General features: G+C 44.5%; 1 protein-coding gene across 5 annotated transcripts in view; it reads right to left on the bottom strand.

The window, feature by feature from the left end:
• Positions 1–12,396, bottom strand: part of Orc2 (origin recognition complex subunit 2) — a 45,389-nt gene that overhangs the window by 8,628 nt on the left and 24,365 nt on the right. For 4 of the 5 annotated variants that reach the window (XM_004871642.3, XM_021249749.2, XM_021249750.2 and 1 more), the window contains 6 exons: positions 10,477–10,609; positions 9,679–9,775; positions 5,138–5,284; positions 3,421–3,592; positions 1,595–1,656; positions 632–750 (listed from right to left, as the gene is read on the bottom strand). In XM_004871642.3, the coding sequence (XP_004871699.1) occupies positions 632–750; positions 1,595–1,656; positions 3,421–3,592; positions 5,138–5,284; positions 9,679–9,775; positions 10,477–10,609 (730 nt within the window). The remainder of the gene's footprint in view (positions 1–631; positions 751–1,594; positions 1,657–3,420; positions 3,593–5,137; positions 5,285–9,678; positions 9,776–10,476; positions 10,610–12,396) is intronic. The other variant, XM_004871643.3, reaches the window with a different exon arrangement.

Below are 12,396 nucleotides of genomic sequence, written 5' to 3'. Positions count from 1 at the left end.
AGGCTGGCCTCAAATTTGTGTGGCCATTCTCCTGCCTCAGCCTCCTGAGTGCTGGGATTACAGGCATGTACCACAACACATGGCTGGTCATTGAACACAGATGAAGTTTTTCTTTTCTTTTTCCTGGTACCAAGGGTCAAACTCAAGATCTTGCCTTGCCGGGCAGGCACTATGCCACTGAGCTAAATCTCTGGCCCCTAACACAGGTAAAGTTTTACATGCGTGCAGCTACCTGACTAATGTCCAACTCCCCACTAGGCTTTAAGTTCCAAAAGAAAAGCAACCCCAGCACGGTTCTGCTTATTACTCTGTGCTGTCACTTCATATACATGTGATACCCAGTTAGCACTCCATAAATACTGACTGGACCAGTGGGCAGGCGGAGGGTGGAGAGAGGGACTGGGGCTGTTCAGCTCCTACTCTGTTTCTAGCGTCTGCCTGCTTGGGTCTGGAGCTCACAAAGAGGACTCTGCCTTCTTCCTGTGTGTTTTCGTACCAGGTCCAGCAGTGCAGTGACCAGCCAATCTCATGGAGCCTCACTTCACATGCTGGACTCAGTCAGCGAGATTCTTGTCCTGAAGTAAAGGGCATGCATAGCTCCCAGTGGACGTGGCTGGAAGGGTGGTCTTACCTTCTTTGTTCTTATCAGCTTGTGGTCCCTAAACTCCGTCAGCTGGGCGCGCAGTGTCAGGTCACTGTTGACGAGGAAGGCCTCCCGACACTGCTGGTAGAAGTCTTGAAAGGACAGCCCTGGGAGGGTCAAGAGGAGACAAGGCCTCAGCAGCACTGCAGCCTCGACCCTGCGCCCAGAGCCCCACTGCAGGACACGGGGTAAGCACGACCAGTGTGTGCAGACGGATGAGCAAGTAGAGCTAGGAAGTACTTGGGTGCCACCCATCGAGGCAGTCAGAGCCAACTGCTGAATGCAGTCAGTGTGACTGAGTAGGACATTTCAATAGCTTGGGTAAAGCTGACTTTCAAAAAGACCACTAAGCTGGGTTGGTGGTGCACACCTGTCATCCCAGCACTCAGGAGGCTGCGTCAGGAGGACTGCTGCGAGTTTGAGGGCAGCCTGTGCTACATAGTGAGTTCAAAGCCTGCTTGAATTACAGGGAGACCTCATTGCAAAAAAACAAACAAATACAAAGAAAGAGAGAAAGAAAGAACTAAGTCACGAGCTGAACAATTACAACTTATTTTTCACTGAGATATTATTTTTGCCCAAAAGGAAGAAAATCTCCTAGTGCTCGCTTTGGCAGCACATATACTAAAATTGGAAGAAAATCTCCCCAAATGCCCACATATGAAAAGCATGGTGCGGGCAGACACGAAGCCACAGCCCAGGCTGCAACGCCACAGCCTGCTGGCCCAGCCCCAGCCCCGAGCACGAGCACCCAGCCTCTGGAAACAGGAGGGGCCGAACAGCGCTACGCCCTTCTCTGCGCCAGACCTGCTCACTGCTTCCTGATCCCGCTGTGTTTCTGGAGCGCTGCGTCAGACGCGTGGGAAATAAGGACACAGTAAAAAGCTCAAGTGCAAGCGCAAGCGCGCTAGGAGCCGCAGGGCTGGGGCGGCAGAGGGCGGGGTCAGATACCTGTGTAGGAGGGGTCCTCCTGCTTGTCCAGCTGATACTTCATCAGCAGCCTGAAAATTCCCCTGAGGAAAAACCCAAAACAGGAATTCAGAGCCAGAATCCACGGACAGAGAGGGAAGCAGTGAAGTGCCAGGGTCTCCTCCCACTCTTCCTCCAGGGCACAGCCTGGCCTTGTAAGGAGCAAGAGCCTTTCTGTCTAGGAGTATTTTTAGCAATTTTTTTAGATCTTATTAGTCCATGTTTCAGGACATGATGACAGCCTTCATTGTGGGAGCTGGTACACGTACATAACATACGTTAATTCTTTTTACTTCCCTGTATTTTTGGATTTTCTCTCACTGGGGATTACTTCTCCTTGTAGAAAATTTGGAATGTATAGTAACATCCAAAGGGGCAAATATCAACCCCATAACCCTAAGATAACAGTAGGTGTTGCTGTCACACTGCATGAGGGGGGACTGAAATACAAAAACTCAAACATTTATGTATACAGTATGCACCCTTTCAACATTTTTACCCCAGCACTGGGGACTGAACCCAGGTGCTGTGCATCAAGCTGCATCCCAGCCCTTATTTTTTGTACTGGGGATCGAACTCTGGACCTTGCACTTGCGAGGCAGGCAGAGGAACCACTGAGCTACATCCCCGGCCCCCGAGCCCTTTTTTAAGACAGGGTCTCACTAAGTTGCTCAACTGCCCAGGCTGGGCTTGAACTTACGATCCTTCTGCCTCAGCCTACCAGAGCACTGGGATTTCACGTGCGTGTCACCACATGCAGCTGTGTACACCATTTTGTACCCTTTTAATTATTGACTTTCCCTGTGTCTTTTCCCCCTTTCCTATATCTTTTAAGCTGTTCCTAAACAAATTTTAATGACTGCTTATCATGCACCACAAACTAACCAACTTCCTGTTTGGTTTGGATTATATAATTTCCTTTTTTAGATGATTAAAAATACCTGCATTAAGTAAAATTATAGTTTTTATATTTTGATTAATTTTTTTTTTTTTGGTACCAGGGATCGAACTCAGGTCCTTGCACTGTGAGACAGGTGGCGGAACCACTGAGCTAAATCCCCAGCCCCTAGTTTTTATATTTTGAATTACTTCTGTGGGAGAGTGAACCAAGTGGAATTATGGAGTTGAAAGGAGTATTATACAACCGAAGATTCCCAGGAGTTCCTCACGGAATCAAAATTACTACGCCTTTGCACTTTAATTTTTATGATTATGTAGAGAACAATTCTATAATCATATTTTGGATCTCCTGAATGACACTCTGTAACTATGGCTGAATTTTGGTGAAGATTCTTGATCCATTACATTTATACCAAGTAAAAACTAGATCACACTAACTGCAGATTGAACCACAATTTCAAAATAACTTAAAATTTTTTTTTTTTTGTACCGGGGACTGAACTCAGGACCTTGTGCTTGCAAGGGAGGCACTGGAACCACTGAGCTAGATTCCCAGCCCTCAAAATAACTTAAATTTTTAAAAAAGTGTTAGAGGGGCTGGGGATTTAGCTCAGTGGTTTCACCACCTGCTGCGTAAGCACAAGGACCCGAGTTTGATCCCCGGTACCAAAAAACAAAACAAAACAAAAACACAAAAAAAGTCCCACCTGCCAGTTGCTTACAGTTTAAGAAAGTGAATCTTCAACTTTAAAACAGACAATTTTTAATGTTTTGTTCATCTTGTTTCTCTATTTACGGCACAGGGGACAGAACCTAGGGCCCCATGCCTGCCAGGCAAGTGCTGTTCTCCTGAGCTGCACCCCAGCCCTCAGTGTACAGTTGTCAAGAAGAAACGTTTCCTTTCTCACCGTGCATTAGGGGTGAGGCTGCGGAGGACGTGCGTCAAGGCGCTCAGCGGGAGGGCGCCGGACTGCTTGACCAGCAGAGAGTTCTCATAGGACGTCTCCTCAGTGTAGGGACTATACGTGGTGGTCTCGTACCACAGCCAGTTATAAAGGCTCTGCTTTGCGTGGTCCCACACTAGTGTGATCAGAGAACACAATTACAAAATACATTCATTTGTCATCCTACTGGAGTCCATTCTGGAAAAGCATTCAATGAAGAGGATCCTGAGATTTTTCATTTTTAATCAATTCTTCATCCACATCAGTAATCCACAATCTGATTTCACTGTCAATCAACACCTGAATCTTTGCTGCACATTAAATACACATTAAATCACCTTAGTACTATCAAGGCATCCTTTGAAAAATTAGCAATTCAATATTTTGTTCTACAGGATCACCACAAAGTATGTGAATTAAGTTTATAAAATAAATATGGCAATACCACAGACAATAGAAAGAGACCAAAACTCCAGCCATGTGATGGAGACATGCGACTTCCCTTGTGACTTGAGGTCTAAAACAACCCTCTTTAGTATGTGAACTTTTCTTTCTTTTTTTTTTCAGAACTTTGTTTCTTGGTACCAGGGATTGAACTCAGGACCTTTCGCTTGCAAGGCAGGCGGTGGCACCACTGAGCTAAATCCCGGGCAGAACTTTTTCAAAAGCAAAATATTTATTGGTACATTTTAGATACACATCATGATCACACTCATCACAGGGAATTTGTACCTGTACCTGATCTATCTTGCTTCTTCTCTTCTGCCATCCCCCCAAGCTTTGTTTCCATTTTGTCCTATTTTCTCGCACTTTCCTTCCTTCCTCCCTCCCTGCTCCTCTGTTTCCCTCCTTCTGTTCTTCCCTTCAAATGTTTTGAACATTTTCTTCACATTTCCCAATATCTATTGTACATTTTAGCCTTATTTCCATTTTTACTTTCTCACATCAGAGAAACTGTGGTATTTAAACACGTTTGTCCGATTTATGTGAACTTTCATTTTCAAGAATTTTGTGTAGCTTGGCACCATGGAGCATGTGTGTGATCCTAGCTACTTGGGTAGCTAAAGCAGGAGGATGGTGAATCCCAGGCCGGCCTGGGCAACTTAGTGACATCCTATCTCAAAATGAAATAAAAACTGAAGTTCAGAGTGATGAAGTTCAGGGCTCCCTGGGCTCAATCTACAGTATTACAAAAGAACTAAATTAAACTGAGTATAACTGTCTTGTAGGCAACTCGTGTGGCTTCTGTTTTTTTTTTTTCGGTTGCACTGGGTATTAAATCTAGGTCCTTCCTGCTGAGCTACATCCCCAGCCCTTTTGAAAATCTTTAAAAGTTTGCAACAGGGTCTAATTAGGTTGTTACACTGCCCAAGCTTGGGTCAAACTTAAGATCCTCCTGCCTCAGCTTCCATAGTCAGCCATTACAGGGATGTGCCCCATACCCGCCTTGTTTTTGTTATTTTTCCTTTGACAATAGGTCTCAATAAGTAGCTCAGTCTGGCTTCAAACTCATTATGTAGCCCAGGATTGCCTGAGTCTATCCTGCGCTGGCATTATAGGCATGCACCATGACATCCAGCTAACCTATGTCTTTAAACATGGAATGGGGAAAATACTAAAACACAATAAAAAACATTGTAAACTGATCTCTCAAGAAAGACGGTAGCAATATTTAACTTACTGAGAGGAGCATTAAGGTGATCAACAGATGCTACCAGGTATATGTTACGCAAAGATGACAGCTGTCCAATAATCTGCTGGCTCTTGTCTCCTCTCAGCATTTGGCTATCCAAGTTGTGGATAAGAAGGAAGAGTTCTAAAGAAGAATCTGAAAGGAAAGGGAATCAAACTGTAATTTTCAGAATTTGTGAAGTCTCTGCCACAAACAAATGCCTACATAGTAAAGTATATTTTAAAGCAGTGTAGGACACCAGCACTTGGAAGGCCCAGGCAGGAGGTGGCCAGCCTGGGCTGCATAGTGAGTTAAAGACCAGCCTGAACTACATAGCAAGACTGGGGCTTGAAAAACAAACAGCTGGGTGTGGTGGCATACACCTGTAATCCCAGCACTTGGGGAGCTGAAGCAGGAGGCTCACTGTGAGTTCAAGGCCAACGTGTGGTACATAGTGAGTTTGAGGCCAGCCTGAACTACATAGCGAGACCCTGTCTCAAAACACCAACAAACCAAGTAGTATAGGATAAATGACATTGCCAAGCTGGGCCTGGTGGCACACACCTGTAACCAGCACTCTGGGAGGCTGAGGCAGGAGCACCACAAGGTCAAGCCCGGCCTGGGTAACTAGGTGAGACTGTCTCTAAATAAAAAATAAATGAGGTGGGGGTCAGGGATTTAGCTCAGTGGTTCCACTGCCTGCCTTGTAAGCACAAGGTCCTGAGCTCGATCCCCAGTACCAAAAATAAATAAATAATAAGAAAATAAATGAGGTAAGCTGGATGAGGCAGTGCACACCTGAAGGCTGAGGCAGGAGGATCGCTCCAAGTTTGAGGCCAGCCTGGGCTTCATAGTGAGTTCAAGGGCATCCTGAACTACATGGGCCTGGGTCAAAAAATCAGAAATAGGGCTGGGAATTTAGCTCAGTGGTTCTGCCACCTGCCTCGAAAGTGCAAGGTCCTGAGTTTGATCCCCAGTATCAAAAAAACAACAAAAAAAAACAAAGAACAAAACGAAAAAACAACACTGGGCTGTCTGACAAGGACCTGTGATAAAGGGATAAAGAGTAATGCTTTCTGGCCCGGGATTTAGCTCAGTGGTTCCACCACCTGCCTTGCAAGCTCAAGGTCCTAAGTTTGATCCCCAGTACAAAAAAAAAAAAAAAAAAAGAGTAATGCTTTCTATTATTCTGTGAGCGGAAGAATTTATTGATATTAATGCTAAAATGATGTTAAAAACTAAAGAGGGTCCAGAAAACATAAGCCAGAATTATTATAGGGGCAACATATTGCAGCAACTGACTTTTAATTATATAACGAAGTTCAAAGAACTGAAAACTAAACAGATTTTGTAACCAGACGTAGTGGCGCATGCCTGTAATGACAACACTTGGTAGGCTGAGGCAGAAGGATTGCTGTGAGTTCGAGGCCAGCCTGAACTACATAGTGAGACCCTGTCTCAAAAAAACTACATAGACCCTATATGCTTACACAATCAATGGATAAGGAACATTCATATACACAGGTAGCACTGGGTTTCCATGAACTATACACATGACCCTTGTCCTACAAAGTTGGTGAAAATCCTGGATTAGTAAACCCTGAACCACTGCTCCTGGAAAATACAAGTTTCTGCTCTTATTTTCATCACCAGCCAATGTATCATGAGATGCGGTTTCTGTCTAAAGCCCCCTTTTTTTTTTTGGTACGGGGGATTGAACTCGGGTCCTTGCACTTTTGAGGTAGGAGGCAGAACCACTGAGCTAAAAATCCCCGGCCTAAGGCACTTTATTTTTAACACACTCCTGAACTGTTAGTAATAAAATCAGTCGACAACCCTAGAACTCAGCCCTCAGGGTACTTACCCAGCATAGGTCACTGGTCTCCATGGGGTACTGAACTGCTTTCTGGGTTCTGGGACACAAGGCAGCATTTCAGCACTAAGATTGGGAACCATTTTATTTTATATTCTTAATTTTGGAGGTACCAGGGACTGTACTCAGGACCTTGTGCTTGCGAGGCAGGCACAGTGCCATTGAGCTAAATGCCTGTCCTGGGAACCATTTTAAAAGCCAAATCACCAGGGCCAGGGAATTTAGCTCAGTGGCACTGTGCCTGCCTCACAAGAAGAAGGTCCTAAGTTAGATCCCCAGGACCAAAAAAAAAAGCTAAATCACCAAGAAAAAGACAAAAATGTGGAAACCTTGGCACCTTTTTTTATAAGGTTATGGAGTGCAAGAAATTAATTGCACACTAGAAGCCCAAAGGATTCAACTGAAGGCCTAGATCCCACCGGTTTCCCACACAAGTCCAGCTGAAGGCCCCGAGTCCAATGCAATTAATGTCCTCCTCGAGTCCAGCCAATGGCCTAGAGCTCACGGCAATGTGTCATGCTTGTTCATGTTGTGGATCTGCACCTGGAAGGCCCAAAGGCCAGTGGTGGAAGCCAGAAAATCTACACTGGAGAGATGAAGGATTTCTGTCACCAAACTGAGGGATCCACATTGGAGCTAGGAAGTGATGTTCACGTTGAAGATCAGAACTCCCCTGATGAAAACAGCAGCCATTCCCAGCAAGAGAGAGGCTCCAAGCACCTCCTCTGATAAGAACATCCTAGTTTGCATCAGGAAAACCATCCACAGCAAGCTTCTCCTACCAAATTAACAAGCCAAGATCTTCCCCTCCTGTGAGCAGAAAGGATGCTGCACACAGAACGAGCACTGAGCCACACAGGCCCAGGCAAGGCCACGGGGCACGCACACCATGCATGTGCACTGTGGCTACAGACCATCGGGAGGGCCACAGGCTACACACACGTGGCTTTAGGTGAACCTGCAAATACACTTAGCCCTCTGTATTTCGGGGTTCACATCCACAGATCTGTACCAGACATGTACAGACTTTCATTCATCATTAAATGAGGGTGAATTCCATATGACAGCTGTGTACATATTCACCTTGCGTCAGACACTGAGTAAAGCACACAGGTAAGTGGCCCTGTGGCACACTTTCAAGTGTGCAGAGTTGGTGTAAGAAGGCACATTCTCAAAACAAAAAACAAAAAAAAAAGGGTGGGGGGTTTAGCTCAGTGGTTCTACCACCTGCCCCACAAGCACAAGGACCTGAGTTCGATCCCCAGAACAAAAAAAACAAAAAACAAAGAATGCACATTACCCATGTCCATGATGACTGTGGAAAATTGGGTTTAGAAGCTTGAAAATAAGAAATCTAGGGGCCTGGGATGTAGCTCAGTGGCACAGCGCCTGCCTGACAAATGCGAGGTCCTCAGTTCAATCCCCAGTACCAAAAAGAAATCTAGAAGCTAGGCATGTTGGTGCACACCTGCAATCTCAGCACTTTGGAGGCTGAGGCAGAAGGATCACCAGGAGTTTGAGGCCCGTCTGGGCTACATAGTGAGTTCAAGGCTAGCCTATATAATGAGAACTACATAGTGAGGCCCTGTCTCAAAAGGAACCCCCCACCAATCTGAGATAGAAAAACTTTTCAGCTAGAAAACAGAGGGAAGCGAAAACATTATGAATACAAAAAGAGAAATACAAGTGCTCTGGAAATACAGCTAGTATTATTGTACCTCTAAACAATATTACCCATGATATCAAAGGAAAAAATGGAAACAAAGCTTTTGTACACAAGGGGTGGGGATTCCCTATGATGAGTGTTATCATTATATATATCTAAAACGTATCAATAAACATTTTGCTAAAAAAAACCAACACTATCACCCATGAAATCAGTATTACAAATTACTCTTTTTAATTCTTTTAAAATTTTTTTGAGGTCCTTCTAATTATTAAGCAAAGATCTTGAATAATCTTATTTCCAGTTGTCAGGTATGTACATATAACCAAAACAGTCACACCAAAAGAATGCCAAAGTCTTTTTCCCATTCCACAGATCTTATTACAGTACATGAAATTACCTCAACGGAGGAATGCTTAGAATAAAGAAGAAGACTCTGTGTGTGTGTGTGTGTGTGTGTGTGTGTGTGTGTTCTGGTGGTGCTGGGGATCAAATTCAGGGCCTTGTGCATGCTTGGTAAGCACTCAACCACTGATTCGCAATCCTGGCCCCCAAAATAAGAATGTTTTATAACATTTTAAACAATATAAAAATGTACCACTTAACTAAAGCACTTTACATTGATAAAACAAAACCTACTTAAGAATAAGAGGTTATACAAATTTAAGACAACAGGAGAAACTTTGCAGTTGAGATTCACAAAACAAGTGCATAAAAAATAAAAGATTATTATTTATTTATTTTTTTAAAGGTATCAAAGTTTATTTGAAAAAGCCAAAGTGAAGAGTGAGGAAGAAACTGGCTCCACAGAGTGAGCTTGCGCTGAGTAAAAGAGGAAGCAGCAAAGTAAAAGTCCATCCTGGAGGACAAAGGGACAACAGCCAGGGACAAACTATTTTAGAGAAGTCTAAATCAGCACAGCAGTAAGTGCTGATATCAAAATAACCCTCATTTCTGTTCGTGTAAATGTAGACAGATTTGACCCTACCACCACAGGTCAATTAGTGTTACCTTCTTTAAATCTGTGTATGATCCAGTCTAGCTGATCCAGAACACTTCGGAAAGTACCCACGTGATCAAGGACTCCTTCTGTTATGGAATTCAGGATCTGTACCACAAAGCACAGGAGGTACCATGTCAGTTACCCTTAGTCTGACATACAGGACAAACACAGGTAGCAAATCAATCGTTTTTATAATTTAAAACTTATTTTAGACTTCTCATAAAACATAAAAAATCACTTAAAACATTCTAGTAGATACTTAAGTATCCACTAATTCATTTTGTTTTGCCCAAGTTGTGGCCTATAGGAAACAAGGAAGAAGAGTAAAGGTATAAAGATAATGTAAGAAAGCAACAAAACCCCCCAACTGTGAGAAATCTAGAAAAGTATACATTTAAAAAAGGAAACAGTACAAGCATGAAGGACACTTGAAGAAAGAAACACTACACTGGTCAATATCCAGCACCCAACCGCTTTAAATTAATCCTTAAATAATGAAGAAACAGAGCATGTGAAGATGACCTATAATAAACGTATTGTAACCTATAAACCTTTGTGTTTTATTTTTAGGATACCAAAATGACCAAAAAGTATAATAAAGTTGCAGACCCCATAATCCCATCCTTCAGAGAAGTTCTATTACTTGGTAAGCAAGGCTAACATTTCCCTAAATGTAATACATGTCAGTTTGAGCTGGGTCCCTCTGAGTCGGGCTTCTCATCTAAGGAGTGTGAGTGCTGAGAGCCCTCGTGAGAGGGTGGCCTGGCAGGGGACACTGCCGTCCCTCTAACCTTTCTGAAACTTACTGACTTCACACTGATCCCAGGGAAGAAGCCATTGATGACAACATGAATGCAGTCCTGCAGCATGGTGGTTCGGAACCTTTCCAGTAAATCTCTCTTAGAACCCAAACCATAAAGCACAATGTTGAAACCAAGGCTGTTGGGAAAGAGAGTATTCAGAAAAGTAAACGTTGAAACTTCTTACTGCTAATGTTGTTATCAACCAATTTCTTCACTTTAAGCCTATGAAGAATACAGGAAGGTCAGATGCAGTGGTGCACACCTGTAATCTCGCTTTTCTAGAGACTGAGGCAGGAGGATTCCAAGTTCTAAGACAGCCTACGTGACTTAGCAAGACCCTAACTCAAAATAAAAAATAAGAAAGGCTGGGGATGTAGCTCAGTGGTAGCAGCTTATGTAACACATTCCAGCCCCTGGGTTCAACGTCTAGTACCCAAGAAACAGAAACAAAAACAAAAACAAAAAACTAGTTTTCAATAGGAAAGCAACGTGATCTTTTTAGAAAGTCATGTGGATGCATTAGGGGAATGGATGGGACAAGAGGAGGAAAGAAGCTGCCAAAGAGGAAAGATGAGCTGGCTGTGGTGACGTGGACACTGGTGATGTGGACACTGGTTCTGTGGTGGACGAGGACAAGGGCACAGTTGAGACGAGCCCGTGTTCTGCTCCAGGCAAATACACAGGGGCGGGCGGGAACCCCAGCTTCTAGACGAGTGCGACCTTTTCTCTTCTTCTGGAGCACCAAGGACTGAATCCAGGGCCTCGTCACTCTACTGCTTGGCTCCATGCTGGTCCCGTCTGTTTGAGCTCAAGTCAGATCTGGCTAAGCTGCTAGGGCGGCCTCAAGTTTGGGATCCCAAATGAGCTCAAGCTGATCTCTGCTGAATTCCATAAGGGAACCCAAAGAGAAGGTTTCAACACACATTCAGACACTCATCCCTGTTGCTGCTGAGTGAGGTTAGGATGGAACTGGAGCCGTCACACATGACCAGCAAGGGTGTCCAGAGAGGAGAGGCCCCCCCCAGGACGCCAGGCACCAGAGACCCCACTAAAGCCAGCTCCACGGTGGTTACCGGGTGGCCTCTAGTGAGGCAGGACAGCCGAGAACAGAGGAGCAGCGAGAGAGCCTGGGAGGGAGAGATTGGCAAGGGCCCAGCAGCAGCAGCAGCAAGGGATTCATGCAGCCAGCAGTTCCATGCGGGCAGGTCTGCTTGGGGACAGTGGACAGCAGGGCCAAAGAAGAACTGTCCGCTGGGAGGCAGAGGAGAGTGCAGAGCTCACCTCCACAGACAGCTCCCAAGAAGTGAGCTCCTGGCAGGGACAGAGATCCCCCCTTCTCAGCGTAACCTGAGGGAGCCAGGACGCACTACTCCCAGAAGAACACCACTCCACACGCGTCGGGCAGCTGTGATCATGCTGTGCTTGGTGGGCCGGCCTTAGCGACCCCACACCGAGTATGCAAGCACATTTATATATCACTGCGTGTTTTCAGCATTTCCTGATATGCGTGGTTTGTTTTTTTGGTTTCTTTGAGACAGGGCCTCACTGTGTAGTCCAGGCTAGCCTTGAACTCAAGTCCTCTTGCCTCAGCTTCCCGAGCTACTACACGTAGCTAAAGTCCTTCTAATACAAGTTTGAAAAAAAACCCAATGATTTCCTGTGATTTGCTTTTCATCACATCTTGGTATTCTAACAAATTTAAAATCTAACTTGAAGTAAATAAAAACTGATGAAACAGGAATATTCTAAAAAATAATTTTTTGTTTTTGGAACTGGGGATTGAAATCAGGACCTTGCGCTTTTGAGGCAGGCAGCGGCACCACCAAGCTAAATCCCCCAGCTGACAACAAACATTTTTAAAAACTAGAATTTGTGAGAAAAGCTGTACAGCAAAATAACATTTCTATATCTGAATCATAAAAC

The sequence above is a fragment of the Heterocephalus glaber genome, unplaced genomic scaffold (genome assembly GCF_053883595.1).
Source record: "Heterocephalus glaber isolate CG9 unplaced genomic scaffold, H.glaber_assembly_v1.0 deba00001743, whole genome shotgun sequence".
In the NCBI taxonomy this organism is placed as follows: Eukaryota; Metazoa; Chordata; class Mammalia; order Rodentia; family Bathyergidae; genus Heterocephalus; species Heterocephalus glaber.
The sequence above is the reverse complement of the archived record's forward strand: the minus strand, read 5'-3'. Positions and strand labels throughout refer to the sequence as shown.